General features: G+C 41.0%; 1 protein-coding gene across 2 annotated transcripts in view; it reads left to right on the top strand.

The window, feature by feature from the left end:
• Positions 1–22591, top strand: part of Reck (reversion inducing cysteine rich protein with kazal motifs) — a 65640-nt gene that overhangs the window by 10131 nt on the left and 32918 nt on the right. The window contains exons 2-6 of one of the 2 annotated variants that reach the window (XM_075967339.1): positions 2153–2211; positions 5233–5307; positions 6287–6323; positions 8442–8527; positions 10524–10571. In XM_075967339.1, coding sequence (XP_075823454.1) covers positions 2153–2211; positions 5233–5307; positions 6287–6323; positions 8442–8527; positions 10524–10571 — 305 coding nt within the window. Of the gene's footprint in view, positions 1–2152; positions 2212–5232; positions 5308–6286; positions 6324–8441; positions 8528–10523; positions 10572–11642; positions 11742–22591 lie in introns of those variants that run through there. The other variant, XM_075967341.1, reaches the window with a different exon arrangement.

Genomic DNA, 22591 nt, shown 5'->3' with positions numbered 1-22591 from the left:
ATCTAGCATCTTCCCTCTCAAGAGCTAGAACAAAAGCCACCCAGATTCTTCACTATTCAGCCTAATCCTGGGAAGAGGGAGTGTGTACTTCTTGAAGTGGGTCTTGCCTTTACTGGTTCACACTGATAACAGTATCTTTTAGAACCCTAAACACTGTGACTAATAGGAATGCCACCTCACCTGACAGCAGTGTGTAGCACATGCCACCATCTTGAAACTTTCTACTTAACTTGGTTTCTTGGGTGCTGCTCTGGCAAGCAGAACATGTTCCTGCTCCAAAGGGAATAAGAAATAGTATGTTCTGAGCTAAATGTGAGCGACCATGGCCCAGGAGCATGGGTTCTGGTTACCCTAGATGATACGGTCCACTCATCTATAGTGAGACTACAGAAGAAAGTAATGAGTCAGTAGCTTTTATAGTTACTAAACATGTCGGTGGGGACAGTAGGTCAGTTGATTGTAACAGAGCGGGGAGATTTCTACTCTAGGTTTCAGATGCTATTTATTTGATTACACTTTTCATTTGCGAGTTAGTTAAAGCTGGTTAACGATCTGCTAAATTAATATATTCCAAAGATTTTATGTGATAGTCAAAGGATATCATATCTGGTACAGAGGTGGGTGATACAAGACTCTTAAGGACTAAAGATAGCTCAAGATAATTGGGTTTACCACAATCAGGAAGTCCTAATCAGTCTGTAGAATATTCAACTAAAAGTGGCTTTTTCAAGGAACTTCTGTTGACAGTTCTTCCTCTTAGTTTTCTTCCCATATGTTGACTACTTTCCTTCACCTCACACATGCAAAATAAATAAGCAAGTGAATACATAAAAAGAAATTATCTGAGATGTTCAGTAGGTGGCTTTTAATTTTTATTTATTTATTTATTTTTGGGCTGGCCTTGAATTCTGAGTCTTCCTGCTTTTTCAGCCCAAATGCTAGGTTCACAGATATGGGCTACCACACACAGCCAGCAGGTGGCTTTCTAAGCAAACTCATTTTCTTTTCCAGCCTTCAGTCTGTCTTCTGTCTCTGTGGGCACTTGACATTCCTTGTAGTGTTTGTTGCTCAGTGGCTGCCCTCTCTCCCTGCTCTATTTCAGCCCCCTTTCCTTCCCTTCATGTGGCTCAGCTGTGGCTGTTCATTAGGCTCTGCTGCTGTGTTTACTTCTCAGTAAAAACTACCTGGCAGCATCCTACCCCTTTACACTGTATACTCATGACTTGCACATTTGAATTTTTTTTTTGAGTGCGGAGTTTATTGAGATAAAAGGAATGGGTAAGGGAAGAGAGAATGGGAGAGAGACAAAAAGAGAGAGACAAAGATGCAGAGAGAGGGGGGGAGAGAGACAGAAGAGAGAGCTGCCTCCTTAGAAAATGGCAGAAAGTGTGCATTTGGATCTTTAGGCTGGGCTGTACTCCAGGCTTTGACTCTGGACTCTACCAGAGTTTCCATCAGAATATCCTGCAGGAACCTTAGATTCAACAAGTCCTAAACAAAATTCACTATTTTAAAACCAGTTTAGCTTTGTGTTACAGTTAACAAAATATTGTCTGTAGTAATCTTAATGACTGAAAAATATATAAGCAAACTTAGTAGAAAATGTATCACATAGAAAGTACACAATAGCCAAGCAGTGGTGGCGCACGCCTTTAATCCCAGCACTCGGGAGGCAGAGGCAGGCAGATCTCTGTGAGTCTGAGGCCAGCTTCATCTACAAGAGCTAGTTCTGGACAAGCACCAAAGGTACACAGAGAACCCTGTCTTGAAAAAACAAACCAAAAAAAAAAGGAGGAGGAAGAAGAAGGAAAGTACACAATAATAGTAGCTACTTTTATCATGTGACAGTCTTTCCTTCCTATTAGTTTCTCTAGAGCAAAGACCATGTCTCTATTTTGGCATCTTGGTTATAATAGATGCACCTTGAAGATCCAGTTAAAATGAGTAATGACAGCCAGACGTGATAGTACATGCCTTAGGTACAGCCTCTAACACCAGAATTTTGGAGGCTGAGTCAGGAGGATGAGGAGTTTGGACGCCATCTTATGGTGCATATCAGGAGGACCTGTCTCAAAAACAGACAACAAAAAAACAGCCTATTGAACAATGATGTTGTTTAACCGTGAGACATCCTGTTTCCTTTTCTCCCTAGGTGCTGTATGTTGTAATCATTCGAAGGATAACCAAATGTGCCGTGATGTATGTGAACAGGTAAGCTGGATAATAATTGTGGGCACAATCAGATAAGTCATTTATTAAATTTGTTTTTGGAAAAGTCTTATACATCAACTTATAGTTTACATCACAAATAATGTGTTAGCTGACCTGAAGCACTAAAAAGAATCATAGTCTCATAACCTGAGTCGTAAGGGAACAGTCAGGCCGACCCAGATTGAGGTCCCTTGAAACAATGGCCTATACTCTTTAGACATATCAGTTATATTAAAAAGACTACTGTTATCCAGCAAAGAAAAGCTGAAGGATGATTCTAGATCAAATTTACTAAAGAGACTTGACAGCCAAGTGCACTGAATGATCCTGGAATAAAAAATAAATTTCATAACAAAAATTAGTGAGATGAATTAGTGAAATTTGATTATGACCTGGACATAAACTGATAGTATTCTATCAGTATTGGGATCCTGACCTTGGTCATGGTATTGTGGTTAGATGTGACAGAGCCCTTATTCTAAAGAGATAACATGCTAAGATTTAATTCGGGGTATTTTTGTTTGGGGATTTTTCACTGACAGTGTCTCATGTATCCAGGCTTGGGACTATTGTTGTACACCACACCTACTTCATGCAGTGCTGGAACTAGGACATGGCGTTGTGGACATGCTGGGCAAGCTCTCTACCAACTGAGCTTATTCCAAGCCCCTGCTAGGGTACAGGAACAAATAATCTCACTATCTATAATGAGTCCTAAAGTAATCAAGCTGCTGATAATAATTATAGCGCACATCTGAGATAGTTAAAACAAATGTAAGGTGTTAATAGTTGTTAGACCTGTGCAGACCACGGATTCATTGTCTTGTTCTTTAAGATTTTGTTTTCTGGTTGAGCCTTTTTATGCAACTTCTACTGAAGCAATATCTCTTTGTAAAGTCTTAGCTTTTTTGTTTCATCATCTTAGGGCGATTGTGTAGCTTTAGAAGTTCTCTAGAGCTTAAGAAGTAATGATCTCAGTCGTTATTCAAATATTTGTAGTAATAGACTGGAGACAATGTCACCTTCATTTTGTAAGTAAAGAAATTGAGATATAGGAGTTAACTAACTTACTAAAGTTTCCACACCAGTGATTGGAGGAAGGGAGACTGAGCGCTCAGCATCCCGCGTTATGCGGTCCATACTTAGCCACTAAGACACAACTGTGATGCAAGGCCAAACAGGCTGTCCGCTCTCAGAGCGTATTGTTTATGCTCTCAGCCCATCTCACCAGTGTTCTAACTTTTTTCGGGAGCTTGGACTTTTTTATTTATTTTGTGTTTGCTTTTGTTATTTTTGAGGAATAGAGAGGAGAAACTAGATGATTTTGAAAGTTATTTTTATTTTTATGTTTACATTTGAGGGTTTTGCCGATATGTATGTCTGTGTACCACTTGCATGCTTGGTTCCTGCAGGGGACAGAACATGAGTTCCAGATGATTGTGAGCTGCCATGTAGGAACCGAACTCAGGTCCACTGGAAGAACAGCCAGTGCTCTTAATCGCTGAGCCATCTCTCCAGCCCCCAGGAGATTATTTAAAAGTATAACTTTCTCTGTATTTCCTTCCTGCCCACACAGAGAGAGAGAGAGTGCCAGATTTACAGGCTGTGATCTGAGTAGTTCAACAGTGGCTGTTTCCCGACAGAAAAGCCAAGGATCCTGCAGTTGTTCAGTCCACAAGACTGGAGGTCTTGGCAGTCTTGGGTTGGTGCTGGAGACCCAGGGAGGTCTGAAAGAGCTGTCAGTTTTCAGTCCACACTGGGGCCCTGAGGAAGCAGCATCCAATGTGAGTGAAGGAATGGCTCAGGAGAGATGAACTCAGGTGAAAGGGAGCGCAAGCAGACAGAAAGCAGCTTCCTCTCCATGTCATTTTATGTGGGGTGCCGCCAGGTGTGGCCTAGATTGAGGGTGAATCTTCTGACCACAGATGATCCTGCTTAAGGGTGGGTCTCCCACCTCAAATAGTACAGCCTAGAAAAATCTTCCACAGATACCTGGGTTTTAGTTACTTCTAAATGTAGTCAAGTTGAGAAACAAGACTTAGCCCTCACATACCTGAAATGTGCCTAAGAAACCTGGAACTCGAGTTTTCATTTATTTAATTTTTGACTCAAACTCATGCACCAGGGATGGCCTCCTCCTCTCACTTCCCAGGGGCTAGGGTTACAGGCCTTTACCACTATATCCAATGTAGTTTTCCCCTTGGTGTGTGTATGATAGTACACACTGTCAATGTGGTCTAGTCTAGTCCAAGTGCTATAGTTACAGGGGTGTGTCCCCATACTCTAGTTTTATTTAATTTTGCTTGATTTACATTTAAATTGAACAACCACATTTGATTTGCATCTGCCTTATGAAATAAAGCCAGACTCTTTGATCAAACTGGAAGATTTTTTTGGTTGTTTTGTTTGGCAGGTCTTCCCTCTGAATGATAATAGATATAGGTGTCCCTTCTTGTGATGTTTAATAGTTACTGTTGATAATTGCCTAAATGCATTAATTCACTAGATATTACAAAATGGTAATATTCTAATTCCTGTTACTTTTTAATTATAGTTGCTAGTTATGGAGACAAGTAGCTAAGTAATAATAGTATTATTTAGCTTGTTTTTCTCCACATTAGGGTAATAGAAAAGAGTTTCAACTTGATGTAATTGGACTTTTCGTGATTATTTCCCAAATTAATCAAATAATCTTATGAGAGATGTTATCTCAAAAGCTGGATGTATAATGCTAGCACTCTGGAGACTGAGGTAGGAGATCCTGAATTCAGACCTATCTGGGATATACAGTGAGAACAAGTGTGTAAAACAGATCTTACCTCAGCTCGATATAAAACCCTCCCAAAGTTCCTTCTATAAAACATAGCCTTCGAGGAAACTGGGATATCTAGAGGATGATACTTTTAGAAAACTCTTCTTTCTTAAAAAAGAAAGAAAGAAACAGAAAGAAAGCTCAAAGGTTTTTGTCTTTTTGTTTTGTTTTGTTATGTTTTTTTGTTTTTTGGGTTTTTTGTCAAATAGATTTTCTCCTCAAAGAGTGAATCCCGACTGAAACATCTGTTGCAGAGAGCCCCAGACTACTGCCCAGAAACGATGGTAAGCCCTACATCACTGTGACAGCTTTTGTATACATGAAGCCATGGGCTGAGTTACTTTTAGATTTATCACACTTCTCAAGAGTGGTTGAATATGTGATCAGAATAAAATTTTAAACCCAAAATAATCTTCTTATGAACTGCTAAATAGATTAGTGTCTTTCGCCTTTTATCCTTGTTTTAGTACCTGGGAATACAATAGTCTTAACTACCAATGTATTCCAGTCTTTAAATTTCACTGCTGTATTTCATCTAGAATTTAGAATTCTATCAGTGATTTGACTAATTTTATGAAATCCGTAATAACTAAATTCAATGTTTATTTGGATTTTGGAAAATTGAATTTGAGATAAGAAAATATGTGGCTGATTCCTAACCCTCCATTTCTGTCACACTCTTGTTGATACACGGCCTGAAGTCTGAATGAGGAAGTCTGACACGTCTCCGGGGTTTGGGCTGTTTTCTTTGTGTGAAATGTGTGTGGGCCAGGCCAAGAGCGCACAAGCTTCTGTGAGAGAACTGTAGATATAGTGGCCTCTGCTGTGTGCAAGAGCGAAGTGCTGAAGGTCAGACAGTGCTGACTGTGATTGAAACCCGAGTAACCTGGCTCATTCCCAGTACTTTAAATGGAAAAACAAGAAAGGCATATGCAGTAGTTATCATTTTTACACTTGGTGTGTGCATGCATGCGCATGTGTGTACACCATGGCAAGTGCGTTAAGATCAGAGTACAGTGTGTGCAGGTGGTTTGCTCCTTCCGCCACGAGGGTCTGAGAGTCCCAGAGATTGGCAGCACCACCCTTACCCACTGAACCATCACACTGGCCCAGCTATTATTTTTATTTTTTTAAATATGGAGTTATCCCTATGGTTATATGGTTTCATCCATAATCCAATTAACTGTGCAAAATTTCTGTAGAGATTATCATGTATAAAAGCTAGTTATTTGCATAAAAGCATTTTGGTGATTACAATTTCAGGTTGAAATTTGGAGTTGTATGAATTCATCTTTGCCAGGTAAGTAAATTAATTTTACTAATGTAAAATCTGAACCATAGTCCTAAACCTGATTTGTATATAGGATTTTAAAAACGATTTATTTCTTATTGCATTGTATGTGTGTGTGCATGCACGTGTGTGCATGAACATGTATACATGGACACATGCACACCATGGCACCTGTGTGTTCAGGGGCCGACTTTGCAGGAGCTGGTACTCCTTTTTGCCTTGTTGGGGTGGGTCTCTCGCTTCTGCCTTGTGGCAAGGTGAAACAGCAGCACATCTGTTCATAGTTAAACAAATGCAGCACAAACAAATGTAACACACCTTTACAGAGTTACAGTCATATTCTGTAGCGAAACCAAATGTAACACATCTCTATATAGTTAAATAATATTCTACAGCATTTGTACTCTGAGTTTCCTGTAACATGTGATCTTACTGACTGCTACCTCCTTGTAATGTCACCTTGGCTTTAGACCTTAGGCTCTCTCCCCTGCTCCCTCTTCCCTGCTGTAGGGACTATGGCTGCTCTAGTATGTGGAACTCCCCCTCCTCTCTCCACACTGGGCAGCTAAGTTGTTAACTAGTCGGCCCTAGGAAGGGAATTGGCCGTTTGTGTGATTAATTGACACCATGGCCTGGACCTCAGCATTCAAGTAACATCTGAAATACAAAACCAAAGTTAGCTGGAAAGATAACTAGCCCAGAAACCTGAAAATTACCTTTGATGGCTTTTTCTTTCTAGTCCCATTAACACACCCTTTGCAAGACCTTGTGTCTGTCTCTTCTATTTCTAGTTCAAGTCTTTGTCACTATATTCTTGGGATAGAATATTGTATAGTCATAATTAATAGTTACTATATATTATAAATTTATGATTAATGTTTCAGCACATTATTTCTTTTTTTTTTTTCGAGACAGGGTTTCTCTGTGGTTTTGGAGCCTGTCCTGGAACTAGCTCTTGTAGACCAGGCTGGTCTCGAATTCACAGAGATCCGCCTGCCTCTGCCTCCCGAGTGCTGGGATTAAAGGCGAGCGCCACCACCGCCCGGCTCAGCACATTATTTCTGTCTTTCTCATCTCCTTCAGAAAGAATAACTCAGGGATTTCTGCTTCCATTGCAATAAAGCCTAAATTCTGTAGCCTGACATTCCTGGTCTTCTGGAATTGAAGCTCATTTTCCAGCCCTGGTTAAAGCCAATGCTTAGGAAACAGGAATATGCCCTGTGTTCTTAGCTTGAAAGAGTTTCTTAGTATTCTCAGAAGTTTGCATTGCAAACAAACTGAGCAGTGCACTTCTGTTCAGCCCAAACTACAGTCTCCACAATGAGCTGCTTCTTGTATATTTTATCTATTTTTTTTATAATTTCATATCCCATGTAATAGAGTAGCTTGTATATAGCAGAGATTCAATAACAAAAGAGCTTGTTGAATAATTTTATTTTCTGAGGTTGTTGGGTGTTTGGGGATAGCAATGTACTGCATTATGAATAACAGCTCGCACAGCTTATGATCCCTGCAAATTCTGTTCACTAGTCTAAGAGTGAGAGTGTTTGAAGCAAGGAAGCAAACTAAACCAAAATAATACATAGTCATTTGAAATGATTAGGTGTGCCCATCAAAGCCAGGAGTGGCTCGTAGAAATTGATCCTGCATGTTTTCTATGTATCAGTTTTAAAATAAGATAATGAGTTTGTGCTACTCTGCATATTTAATATTTTAACACAAAAGATGCACACGCTCATTTTTTGGCTATTTGCTTAAATTGTATCAGAATATTTGTATGTGATTCACGGTATGAAATAAGGAAAAGGCCTTTCTCCCTGGCTTTCCTTACTTTGCATGTCCTCTCATAGACATACTGTTTACCCAGGATTGAGAATGACCAAGCTCAGGGCAAAAAAAAGGGGATAAAACCAAAGGGCCTAATAGTCATGTAGTGTGGTACCCCAAGGAAACTGACATCACTGGGAATTAGGACCAGGGGAGGTACATAATCGTTTTTAGGCCCTGCTGTCTGAACTAGTTTCCTCATGGACATTCACTTTGTCTTGTAATAATATCCATTAGTTTTGTATACTATTTGTCTTCATTGATACTTAGACCAAAACACTTGAACATTTTGTTTTTCAGGTGTGTTTAAGAAGTCTGATGGCTGGGTTGGCTTAGGCTGCTGTGAACTGGCTATTGGCTTGGAGTGTCGACAGGCATGCAAGCAGGTAACACCTGACAATCAGGCTCTTAAGCACCATGGAGTACAGTTTGAGTTTTAGCTGCCTTGTCTACTTTGCAGCTTTGGAGAGGTGACCTGCAGAAACTACACACTTAGCATTAGGTTATGTCTCAGTTGCGGCCACTACATGTATAATCCTCAACCTTCTCTTTTCCTGTCTTTCCCTAAATTTATTTATTTATGTGTATGGGTGTTTTGACTGCCTGTATGCCTGTGTACCACGTGTGTACTTTGTGCATCTGGAGGCCAGAGAAGGCAGCAGATCCCCTGGAACTGCGGCTGTGTTCAGTTGTGAACCAATGTGTGTGTGCTAGGAATTGAGCCAGTGCTCTTAGCCACTAAGCCATCTGTCCAGCTCCGTTTTTCTTTCTTTCATCTCTCTGCCACACACAGAAGAGTTTATTGGGACCAAGGCATTTTGTCCTTTGCACAGCACATGCTGAGTCAGTGCAGCTGCAAATGGTCATGTGAAGCTAGGGTACTGTTGGATGAGAGCAGTGGCAGTGGCTTATTCTGTGCTCCTCTTCCCTTCTATTTCATCATGGCTCTACTCTGAGCATGTGACCCTACCCTGTCTCTGCTCTGGAGACACGGGACTCCTCTAGTAAGCTTTGGCTTCTCTTTGATAGGCGCATCTCTGCTACAAATTCAGGGTGGCCCCTGAGTTCACTGCATGTTTTTTAGGAGCTTCTCGGATTTAGTAATATTGGCTTCCTGGCTTCTCTACTCCAAGTGGTGGTTTAGCCCTAACTGGGATGCTAACTGTTTAAATGGTTATTTAAACTGACCTGTAAACATAGCTGGAGCTTGCTCTGGGCTTTGTGAGATGCCAGTGTTACCTTCCCTTCTGTTGTTGCAGTTCTTGTGTGCTGTTTTTGTGGAGGGGTCTTTGTGTGGGCCTGACTGGTCTGTAACTCCTGTGTAGATCAGACAGGTCCCAGGTTATAGCAGTTCTTCTGCCTCTGCCGCCCAAGTGCTAGGGTTATCGGAGTAAGCCAGCGTACCAGCCTCACCTTCGCTTTTATACACAAAGCTGTCTAAGCCTGCACTGCGGTGTTTGGGCAGCACATAGCCTAGCTGTCTGCTACTCCCCTCCAAACACTGAGGCAAAGTTGAGTTATATAGTATTTGAACTAAAATCCTGGGGACATAAAGCAGTTGCCAGCCATTCTTCTTCCTGCCCTTTCCCCAACTACACCTCCCCCACCCTTATCAGTTAGTTTGCTAAAAATTGCACAGGATTAGGTGACAGAATAGGAGGAAGTGAAATAAAGGATGCAATCCCATGACTCTTGAGCAGTGTCTCTACGCTGAACCTGATGACGTGTAGAAGAAAAACCGCTTGGCAGCAGATTTGCTTTGCCTTGTTTTGCAAGCACATACTTCATTATGATGAGTAACATGCTGTGTTTCTGAGCTCAGCCTCTGACGATAGAGAGGGTAGTGTCTTCTTCATACACTGTTGAAAAGGAACCGGAGGAGTGGCTGATTGACTGCTGCTGTGTGCTTCTGCAGCTGCGCTCTCCGTTATATGGGGTGCTGTTCTGAGGAAATTGGCTTGAGATAGTATAAAATGTTGAATATGAAGGGTTAAAGAAAAAGCAAAATATAAGTGCCCTGGCAGAGCTTCCCAAGGAAATTCACTAGCATGGAATTCAGCTTTTTAAAAGACCTCTGATTTATATTTCCTTCAAAGTTGTGTAGTTTCCAAAATAACAAAAGAACCATGTTGTTATGTGAGATTGAAACAAACCATAGAGCTTAGGCCGGAGCTCTGCATATTAAGTAAGTGCTGGAGTGCTATTTGTTTTAAAACATTGTGTAAGATTTGTTGTATTCTAGGAACTTCCAAATATTTGAGTATAAGGTTTTCTTTGATGAATAAAGAATAGTATACCAACAATTAGCATACACTAATTTATTTTGCATGCAAAATAAATAGCATGCATAGTAAGTTAATGAAGATTTTTGTTTGCTTTTAGGCATCGTCAAAGAATGATATTTCCAAAGTTTGCAGAAAAGAATATGAGGTATGTGTCTTATTTGTCAGATTTGGATAGACTATTCCAGTGTTCTCAGAACTGACAAAAATCACTTAATTTTTTAAAAAATTACTTATTTTTAAACAAATTACATTCTAATTTAGCAGAAATTTTAGCCTTGGTAAAAACCATCTTTTACTCTCTAAAGTGTTTTGACTTTGAGGTTTGTTGAAATTAAGTATTAATTTTAAAGAAATTCTTTAAATCTCTCATTCACAGATTTCATCTGTAATATTATCTTAACAAAGCCACTGTACTAAGATTCTGAAGTCATTTTTTATAGGTTCTCTATCCTCTTTTGCCCTTTTTTTATCTGTGGACCCATCTTGGTGTCCATTTTTATAAACTGCATATCAAGAAGAAGTGTAAACTAAGGAACTCAAACTGCTAAGACGAGCACTTCACACTTGAACACCCATGTTGAGGAGATGCTGCAGATCTGAGACCCTTGTCTCCGGATGGGTTTCCAGCTTTGTGTTCCCAGTGGGCCAATGGTGGAGTGGGAGCAGCGGAGGCAGTTGCCCCGTGCACATGTGCGAAACTCCTTTGGGTGCCCATATTCTGGAACCCAATCATCAAGTGTGACACTTGTATCACTTTTCAGAGTGTACGGTCATGTAATTAAGAGACTTAAATGCACGTCTCCTTCGTCACATTACTATCTGGACAGTGGGGAGCCCATTAACATCTGTGTACTGGAGAAACAGTAATTCCTGGATGCTTCCATATTAAAGTTCTGGTTATTTTTTCTTTTCTTGGGGTCTGTAATTATACCTCTTCATTAACATTTTTAGACTGCAGAGTCTGATTATCCTTTGTCCCTTTGTTCTGTTGGCTAAGTTACATCTGCTCTCTGAAGACAAGTTTCAAGTTAACTTCAGCTTCCCTCTGTTCTTGTTGAAAAAAAAAAAACCTGCTATAAAGAAGTAAAGAGTCTCTTTAAATGTTTTCTTACCTCTACCTTTGAAATGACCATTTGGGTTCTCTTGACTACGTGTCTAACTGTGACAATTCCTTCTTTTCTTCCACATGATGTCTGACACTGTCCATCTCCTGTAGCCTGTCCTCCATTACTTTAGTGTGCTTCCTTCTCTTGTCTGGATTTCTGCACTGCCCTAGGAAGTCTGCAGTGTGTTGATGAAGGCCGAGACAGGAAAGGTAAGAGAGATAAACACTGTGCTACGGTAGAGATAAGAGCAGATTTCACCCCTGCCTGCCTCTCTTTATCTGATGTAGAATTAATTCAGCAACTATTTTTCAAAAATCTATAGAATGTGTTTCTTCCTTATTTTTTTTATTATAAGCTCAAATTATTCAACATAATTCAAAACTTGGTTTGATTTCCTACATATTATTTAGAAATAATGAGAGGCAGTAGAATTTTAATTCAGGAAGCTGGTTCTGCATTTTACACCCAAAGCAAATCCCAGCTAAAGTCTAGTCTAGCCGTAGGACCATCTGTGATCCCTAGGGTGAATTGGGTAAATTTGGCAAAATATAGTCTATTTATCTTGCTGGTTCTCTGTTAACATCAGAAAAAAAATTATAAAATGGACCTTTAATGTCTTTTCCTTAGCCTTAAGATGGTTGTAAGATGAATCCCTACATGTTGTGGTTTTAGGGGCCACATTTACCCTGAAGAACAGATCTTAGGTGGTTTGAGTAGAGATTTAGAGACTGGGTGGTTACATTCAGAAGATCCTGTTATCTTCATTGGAAAACTGTTCCTGGTTCCTTTAAGGGAATTTCCTAGGAAATTTACTTTAATAAATAAAGACTATATTGCCACTTAAGATTCTGTTTTATTCAGACCAACCTAAGATAATCCAACTAAATATAGAGCATTTTACATCAGATTTTATAGTCTGGTTTCTAATGAACATCAGCAATATTAATGAAATTTTGAAAGGCAGATTTATCTAACTAGAAAAAGCACAGACTTCAGAGTCAGACCTAAGTTAGAAACCTAGCTAAGGGGACTGGGGAAATGACTCCACAGTTAAGAGCACTGGCTACTCTTCCAGAAGTCCTGAGTTCAATTCTCAGCAACCATGTGGTGGCTCACAACCATCTATAGTGGGATCTAAAGTCAATAGAGCACCATTTACATAAAATAAATCTTTAAAGACAAACCCCAAACCTAGCTGAGCATGGTGATACACACCTTTGATCCCAGCACTCTGGAGGCGGAGACATGAATCTTGGTGAGTTCCAAGCCAGCCAGAGACACATGCTGAGAACCTAGCTCAAAACAAAACAAAATTTTAGTTAAGATGTTTATAGCTTAACTTCTTTAATAAAGGAGTTTATCTAATTAAGTCAGATTAGTTAAAATATATACTGGGGCTAGAAAGATGTGTCAACAGTTTAGAGCACTTCCTGCTTTTTCAGAGGATTTGGGTTCAATTCCCAACACCCACAGGGCCATACAGAACTCTCCCTGATGCCCTCTTCTGGCCTTTCCAGGCACAAGGCATACCGTAGTACAATACATACATAAACTTATACATATAAATTATGATAAATAAGCCTAAAACTACTATTTTAAATATATACTGTATGCATGAGGACTTAGGAAATCATAAGTAGAGCCAGTATTTTGGGAGTTCCAGGAAAAACTTTGCAAAACAATGATGAGTTGGTGTGGTTGGTAATAAGACTGTGGACCAAAGGCATGCTAGGAAAAATGCATGTGGCTCATGCAAGGGGCAAAGAGAAGGACAAAACTTGACAGTCTCACTATGTAGCCCTGGCTGTCCTGGAACTCACTCTGTAGGCCAGGCTGACTTCAAACTAACAGAGATCCACTTGCCTCTACCTTCTGAGTGCTGGGATTAAAGGCATCTGTCACCATAACCTGCCAAGTTTTAAATAAAAAGGTATGTGGGGGGGGGGAGGGGTCCTATAATAGATGTAGTTTATGTCATTAGAATACTGAGCAGTAAGAATTCTGTGAGTCAACTGTGTGTGCACAATACACAGACAAAAGGAACTTTTTATAGTTGTAAAGATTCTATTATATTCCATTGTCAAAGGTATATTAAGGATTCTACTTACCTATATAAAAGCAACTAACTTTTTAAAGAATCAACACTTTAAAGACGGGTAGAGGGGAGGAATTCAAAGATTTAAATGAAGAATCGTTAATAGGGTTTGTCATGATGGGTTGGATGGAGATGACATTGTCAAAAGATGTAGAATAATTACCTAATCGTTTAAGCCCAGTGTCCTGGAATACTCTTACTATCGTCCTGTGCTTGAAGGTACTATGTAGGTCCTCATCTTCCCACAGAGGGCAGACTTACTATCTAGATCTGTGTTGTGGGTGTAGAATGCACTCAGTAAGCACAGTCTAGAGAGTGAGGCCCCGAGGAGACGTTGTTTTGAGGACTTGAACGTGTGCTGAGTCAGTTTCCATAGCTTTATAGTCTCGTGCACTTGGAACCAATTGAAGATGGAAAACCCATTTGAGGTCTCTTCCCTTTCTCACCAACAAATCTGGCTCCAAAAGGGCTACACTTGCAATACAGGATGACAAGAGTGTTCATCTCCTTCTTTTGTAGAGGGATATATTGCTTCTCTCAGTGTTGTTTCTCTTGAAAACTGGTACTGATAACTTGAGTTTGAAGTCTCACTCATGTAAAGTGAATGCTTAGAGAATCTCCAGCTGGGAATGTATCAAAAATGATTCTAAAATCGTAGTCCTTTCTTAGATGCCTAAAACAAGTAACACAGATCCTCTCTGCAGATAAGAATCTAAGGGAAATAAGCAACTCAGTTTTTAAAAAACAGTCACAATAAAATTTACTAGAAAATAAGGTCATCAGAGAACAGCCAGACCTCAAGGCATTTCTGCTATAGAAACGATCACATGCAGACCATACAGATATTTAATATGGTTAAGAAACAGAATCCTAAAAATACACAGAGCACATAGAATTGGGAAAAAATTTAATAAAATTTTAGTTGAAGAAATAAAAATAAAGTGGAAGCTGGGGGATGTTCTTCTGTGATCCAAGTACTTCTGAGATAGAGGAGAAAGGTCATGAGTTCAAAGGTCATACTCAGCTGAATTTTGAGTTTAAGCCAGCCCAGGCTACAAGAGATCCAGTCCACACATTATACACATACATCATTAAAAAAATTCTTGCAATAATAAGTTAAAAAAATCTTCTCTTTCAAAGATGGCCAACTGCTATTGTCTCCGTAGCAACATAAGAAGCCAGAAGACAATGTTTACATTGTTCTGAAAGAAAATAGCTATCAACCTAGAATTGTGTATCCAAAAAGATTACAAGAAATAATGCAATGTTATGATAGTTCGAGCGGAGGGAGTGGGTTGACTGAGTAGGGGGACAAGTAAGAACAAATTATAATAATACATGCACACACATAACACAAATATACATATATGTGTATCAATGTGTGTGAGACACTGTAACAATGAAACCTGTTTTATGCTAACTGAAAATTCAGTGGGCCTGGAGGGTGGGTGAGTGAATAAAATGCTTATGCAAACGTGAGGACCTGAGTTTGACTACACAGGTAAAGCAGCTCAAAAGTGTGCATGTCTGTGATTCCAGTACTACCAGGGCAAAGTGGGAGACAGGAGGATCTCCAGAATCTCACTCCCAGCTAGCCTGACATGTGCAACTAGGGAACCACCAAAACTGTCTCAAACAGGGTGGAAGGTGAGAATCAACACCAGAGGTTGTTCTCACATCTTACATGCACTGTTCATTTACTCACTGCATGCGTGCACACATGTGCACACACACATGCACATACATTACATGCACGTCATATACACACGCAAAAAATAATGATTTCTTAAAGATTTTTGTTTGTCCTTTGAGATAAGGTCTCACTGTGTAGACCAGGCTGGCCTCAACTCATAGAGATATGCCTGTCTCTGCCCTCTGCCCTCTGCCTCCAAGCGCTGGAATTGAAGATGTGTATCACCATGCCCTAGGAATTTCTTTTCTTTCCTTCTTGTTCTTTATTTTGTTTTGTTTTGTTTTGAATTTCTGCTAAGAGTGAAAGATCTGAGTGATGATCTTTTCTCATTTGATCACTCCCTGAAAAAGTACCTGAAAAGAATCCCTCTTTTGGTGCTTAAAGAACATCTGGGCTGGGAAAGTGACTCAGTGGGGAAAGAGGTGCTTGCTGGTGAGCACAACTACTGTGTGCCACCCACAGAATGCAAATGGTAGAAAGAAAACCTGCTTCTGTAAGTTGACCTCTGGCCTCTACTCTCATGCTGTGGTATGCACTCACCCACACACATGCATATATACACACAAACACACACATACAAATAGGTAATTGTAAAATAAAAACACCTTAGATAACATTTCTTTAAGAGTTATGTATGTTTGAGTGAGATCACCAAGTTTTGTTCTAGGAGCTCCCAAAACCAACCTTTAACTTGATTATTCCCTCAGAATCACAGCCTGGTCTACAGAGAGAGTTCCAGGACAGCCAGGGCTACACAGAGAAACCCTGCTTCAATAAAAATAGAAACAAAAACAAGCAAAACCAAAACAAACAAACAAACACACAGTTTTCTCAGATTCTCCTGAGTTTTTTCACAAACATGGTCCTTGAGCCACTTGGAAGTATGGGACAGGTCAAGAAAGGCTCGTGGCGTACAGTGCTAGAACCTGAAATAACATGCAGAGCACCTAGAGTCCGATTTTACTTTTAACTCTTTGCAGGAGCCCACCAACCAGCTCCCAAATAATCATACGGAGACTTATTCTTTCTTATGAATGCCCAATCTTAGCTTGGCTTAACGTAAATTATCCCATCTACCTTTTGCCTCCATTCTATTCTTTCTCTATTCTATATACCTCTCTTTACTTTTTACTCTGTGGCTGGTTGTGTAGTTGAGTGACTGACCCCTAGAGTCCTCCTCTCCTCCTTTTCTTGCCTTCTATTTATTCTCTCTGCCTGGCAGTCCCATCTATACCTCTCCTGTTCAGCTAAAGCAGGAGTTTTAGACAGGCAAAGTAACACAGCTTCACAGAATTAAACAAATGCAGTGTAAAATAATACAACACATCTTTGCATCATTAAACAAATGTTCCACAGCATAAACAAATGTAATGTCTCTTTTCTTCCTTGATTGTCAGAATAAGTATTGTTAAACGATGGGAGGTAGTAAAATGTCCAGGGACTTGCTGATGGCTTATGAGTTACGTTTTAGTTCAGTTCAAGGTCTGTAAATCCATGTCATACCTTAAAGCCAGACTTCCCTGTCACTGACTTGGCATGTGGCCTTCCCATTTGCTGTTCACACCACTGAAGTGCAGTGCGACAAGCTGCCTTCAGCCTTCCATGCTCCTGCTTTCTTGGCTTCTGCTCCAGGTCCAGGACAGTTTTCCTGTCCCTTACTTCCTTTCTTCAGTCTAGTTCTTTGATGGTTTTCTTTAAAGAAGGTGACAGTGAGAAAAGCCAGAGAGAGATACTTCTCAGAATATTAGCCTTAAAAAGAAAGAGAGAGAGAAAGAAAGAGAGAGAGAGGGAGGGAGGGAGGAAGTGGATTAAGGAGCTGGAGAGTTGGCTCAGTGATTAAGAACACTTGTTGCTTTGCAAAGGACCTGGGTTGGATTCCCAGCACCCAAATGGCCATTCACAATCATCTGTAATTCCAACCCCACAGGATCTGACACCCTCTGTTGTTCTCTAGGGTCACCAGACATTTGTGCAATGCATACGGATATACAGACAAAACACTCACACATATAAAGTAATAAAACAATAAATAAAATTTTAAGACAAAAGTTTTGAGTTAAATAATTACTAGTACAACTCAATTGTTTTGCTGATGGCCACTGGTTCTGTGGGAATGCTAAGATAAAGACAGTACAGGGACTCTTGGACCACAGAACCAAAGGTGAGCCCAGTCCCAGCTCTGTCTGCACCACTGCCAGCACATAGCTAGGTATGACAAGGTGCAGGTATGTGTCAAACTCTATTTTTTCAAATATTCACATGGCTCACAGTTCAGAATAGCATATAATCAAGTTTCTTTCCCACATCATGTACCACGAAGTTGCCAGTGATGTTTTATGTGTAGAAAGGAAATGTGTATATAAAGCCCTCCTCCAGCCTTTACCACTATGGTCAATTAGCATGCACTTCCCTCTGCCGCTGGGCGCCAGTGTTGAGTGTGTGGCTGTGTATGCCTGCTAGGATTGTACTGTATCCTTAGCAAGTATTACAGTAAAATCTATGCTCGAAGATACATTTGTATCACATTTTTGTTCCTTTTTCTTAAATTAACCTTGACTCTAGGCTTACTTTGTGTTAGAGCCATAAAGGAAGGGAGGTTCTCACCAGCCGCTGGAGGATCCCTAAACTGTGGTGGCATGGCCGTCTGCTGCAGTGGGTCTGCTGTGGCAGGTCACAGCCTGAGCTTTGGACAGCTGTGCTGTCCCTCACCCACTCAGCTTTTAACTATTTTAACAAAATAACACACACTGGAGATGTGGCTCAGGAGCTCATGTATGCTTGCTCCTGCACATACAAAAAGATCAGGTGGTATTTTGCCTTTATAAAGCCTTAAGGACTTAACTAGAACATATGTGTTAGTTAATGCTGAGGAAATGCCAGGAGTGGTTGAGATGTAGTAAATAGCAGGTTGTGACAGGAAGCTTTAGGAATGGTGAATCTCAGCAAAGGTATAAGTATCAGGTCTGAGCCGTTACCTGCAGCTGATGAGCTCCAAAAAGAGCGAAACCGTTAGGTCCTGCAGTACTGGCTTACAGTGGTGAGACTTGCTAGGGTTGCACTTGCGTGTCCTTCTGCTCTGTCATTTAGTATTGTCCCAAGAGGGGAGCAACTCCTACTTAGTCTCCTTGCTGCTGGTTCATTTTCTTTCCAATCCCTACCTTAGCTGAGTAAGCGTGTTCCTAAGGGCCTGGTCATGTCAGACTAACCTGTGATCTCATGGCATCTTAAATGGTCTTCCACTGCTGGCTCACCCCTCATAGTTTTTCGTCACTTGTTTTGCGGTACTGGGAGCTGAACCTAGTCTATCACGCTCTACCACTGAGCTGCTTCCCTAACCCCATAGCTCTAATTACCCCTATTTAATGATGGTTCCAGAATCTTCTCTGCTAACTTTCTTTTTGAGACAAGATCTCACTGTGTAGCCCTGGCTGGCCTGGAACTTGCTATGTAGACGATGCTGGCCTCAAACTAACAGAGATCTGTTAAAGACATGCACCACCCCACCTGACCAACCAAATTAATTATTGATTTTCTGGTATTCACTACCCTCCTTCTCTCTCCTTACTCCCATAAGATAGCACATGTACACACGTGCACACATGTACACACGTGCACACATGTACACACACACTCCAGAACAGACACTTTTTATCTTTCTTACACTTCTCGCTGAGTTACTGAGTACAGTCTTCCCAGATGTAACCAACTAAAAGCCAACAGACTTGTTTACCCTTTCCTCTTTCTCAACATCTCCCATGATTCACTGGCTATTAAACCCCGAAGATTTGTCTACTGCCAGTTGTGGTGTTGTATGTCTTTAATCCAGGACTTGGGAGGCAATGGCAGACAAAGCTCTATGAGTTTGAGGCTCCCTGATCTATGTAGTGAGTTCCAGGACAGCCAGGGATATGTAGAGAGACCCTATCTCAAAAAACAAAATAAATAAGTAATAAAAGTATTACTTCCCTTTGGAGGACATTAAAGAAAAGATTTGTCTCCTAAGAATATCTTAGTGAGTACTGAACTCTGGCTTCCTGGAGCAGAGCTCTGCAGTTGTCTTTGTGTCTGTCTCTCATCCATTTACTTAACTCCCACTGGGCTGAGGATTTACACTGAGCTAATGCATCAGTGTGTGTAAGGAACTTCCTCAGTGATCGAGCCCCTGTCTGCCAAGAGCTTGTGGTCTCGCATGTGAGAGGAGAAACCCACATAGGCTTAGAACAGAATCAACAGAAACACTGCTAGAAACATGCTGGAGACACCCTGGGACCTGGACGGGGAGCCCAGCCCCAGCCTAAGGAGAAAGGCTTCACAGCAGGTAAACTACCTACCATGCGTCCAAAGCTGTTGCCACCAGCACTGGATAACAGTGCTTTCTTAGGTAGGGTTTTCTTATTGAGATGGTCACCCTGTCAGTCCCAGTATTCTGACTCATTCCTTGGGTTTCTGAGGTGGTGGTACACCCTCTCTTCAGTACCACTGTAGTTTTTATCTGTTCTTAAGTAAGATGGTGAGTCCAGTGGAGGTACCATGGTGTGGTCACAGAAAGGGCTCCACACTAGTTAATGGAAACCCTTACTTCCTGCTCTTGCCACCAGATGGCGGTCAGACATTTAAAAGACTTAATGGATTAACACCAGAATGAATGATTTAAAAAATGAAGCTGGGAGATGGTGGCGCACGCCTTTAATCCCAGCACTCGGGAGGCAGAGGCAGGCGGATCTCTGTGAGTTCGAGGCCAGCCTGGTCTACAAGAGAGAGCTAGTTCCAGGACAGGCTCCAAAACTACCCAGAAAAACCCTGTCTTGAACCCCCCACCCAAAAAAATGAGCTGATGCTATAACTCCTAGATGTGTCTTAAGTCCTATTAATAATTAGCAATAGCTCAAGCAGCTGAAAGAGTTACTGATAATCAGGCATGGCGATACCCTGTGATCCCTGCACCTGAAAACTCGAGGGAGACGGAATGGGAGTTTGAGGAGAGCCTGACTTAAAAAAGGATAAAGAATTATTTACAACAAATGCAGGAATCTTTTATCTAAGTCAAATATTGTAAGTTTGTAAAATCAAAATGGGCATAGCAGAAGTTTGATGAGTTCATCTACATCTCTAAAGTGATACATCTATACTTTTTAAATGATTTATTTATTTGTTTTATGTGCATTGGTGTTTTGCCTGCATGAATATCTCTGTGAGGGTGCCAAATTCTCTGAACTGGAGTTACAGACAGTTGTGAGCTGCCATGTGGGTGCTGGGAATTGAAATAGGTCCTTGGGAATAACAGCCAGTGCTCTTAACCACCGAGCCATCTCTATAGCCCCAGTCAAAGCATATTTTTAAACCACAGAATGAGTAAAGATGTAGAAGTAGTACTTATTGGGTCTGGAGAGATGGCTCAGAGGTTAAGAGCACTGGCTGCTTTTCCAGAGGTCCTGAGTTCAATTCCCAGCAACCATATGGTGGCTCTCAAACATCTGTAATAAGCTCTGGTACCCTCTTCTGGCCTGCAGGCAAATATGCATACAGAACACTGTATACATAATAAATAAATAAATAAAAAGAAATAGTATTTATTAGCATTAATGGTGCTTCTGTGTAAAATATCAAGTTTTCATTCAACATATTCAGGAGACCCTTTGTATGAAAGGTCTATCATTGAACATGAAGAGAAATGATAGCTGCCTGGGGACCATTTCTATACTCTGCAGGTGACATCTGGAAGACAGTTTTGTCCTTTTTTCTTCAGCAGTTTGCGAACTCTCTGCAAAGGGCCCGTTTATTGTCCATTTTAGGCTAGCAGAAGATATGGTCTTTGTCTACTCTACTCTGCCGTCATAGCATGGATAGCATAGCATAGCCATGTAAGATACATAAGCAAATAGGTGTGACTGCGCCTCAGTAAGGCTTTATAAACAAGTGGCAGGCAAAACTTAGCATGCATGCCATTGTTTGCCAAGCAGGGAAACTGGACTCTGCAGCTGTCTTTCCTTTCTGTTCTCAGTCTGTGGCTACAGTCAAATAGAGACATTAAATTAAATGACCTCTGATACTTGAGGCTTTATTTCTTTGTGCCCTTCTCTTGGGCTAAGCGATCACAAGACTGACCTTGAAGTGATATGTTTTTCTTACTTATAAGGTCAAATTTTAAAAATCTAGCTTGAGCCGGGCAGTGGTGGCGCATGCCTTTAATCCCAGCACTGGGGAGGCAGAGGCAGGCGGATCTCTGTGAGTTCGAGGCCAGCCTGGTCTACAAGAGCTAGTTCCAGGACAGGCTCCAAAGCCACAGAGAAACCCTGTCTCAAAAAACCAAAAAAAAAAAAAAAATCTAGCTTGAGCCAGGTGGTAGTGGCACGCGCCTTTAATCCCAGCACTCAGGAGGCAGAAGCAGGTGGGTCTCTATGAGTTCAAGGCCAACCTACGCGAGTGAGTTCCAGGACAGAGCTGCTACACAGAGAAACCCTGTCTTACAACACCAAAAATAAAAATAAAAACCTAGCTTGAACAAATTAGTAAGCCTTAAGGCAGAGTTCCTGAGAGTTGGTGTGATTGACATTGACATCTGGCCTGTACTTAGCAACATTTATGGCCTCTACTCACTAGACGCTAATTAATGCCCACCCCACTTTCAATAACAGAATACTAGTCCAGGCATCAAGTGATGAGAGCTATTTCTTTACAAACTACTTTTTCCTGTTGATTTTGATTACTCCGTACATGTCCACTAAGCTGGTGAGCCCCAGCAGGGTTGTCTGAGATGGGTGAAGGTAACCCGGGAGCACGGTGGAGAGAGATGTGAGCAGGCTTACTGCAGAACACGAGAACGTATTTACTTTCCTGCTCTCTGCATTAGTCTACAGCTCTAGCGGAAATAACTCATGCTGGAGGAGTTCATTATCCCACATAGGCCTGGGCTTTGTGGATTTCTTCTTTAAAGGAAGAGCTCCCCTGTGGCTTATCCCTACAATAGGATAGTTGGAGGCAGAGAAAGTGCATGCATTGCAGCCCCACCAGCAATGTAGGTAGACCTTTTGTCTTTTGGCCCTTTGAACATAGACTTACACTGTAGCCCAGACTGACCTGAAACTCATTCTGTAGTCCAGGCTGACTTCACACTAGTGACAAGCCTCCCAGAAGCCTCTCCACTAATGGGTCACAGGCGGTAGTCACCAGGCCTAGAAAATCTTTGAGGCTATATCCAATATTGGTAACACTGGTCTTTTTACTTGTTTATCTTGTTCATACACACACACACACACACACACACACATTTT

The sequence above is a fragment of the Microtus pennsylvanicus genome, chromosome 3 (assembly GCF_037038515.1).
Source record: "Microtus pennsylvanicus isolate mMicPen1 chromosome 3, mMicPen1.hap1, whole genome shotgun sequence".
NCBI lineage: Eukaryota > Metazoa > Chordata > Mammalia > Rodentia > Cricetidae > Microtus > Microtus pennsylvanicus.
Note: the sequence above shows the minus strand (reverse complement) of the source record. Positions and strands in the feature narration are given on the sequence as shown.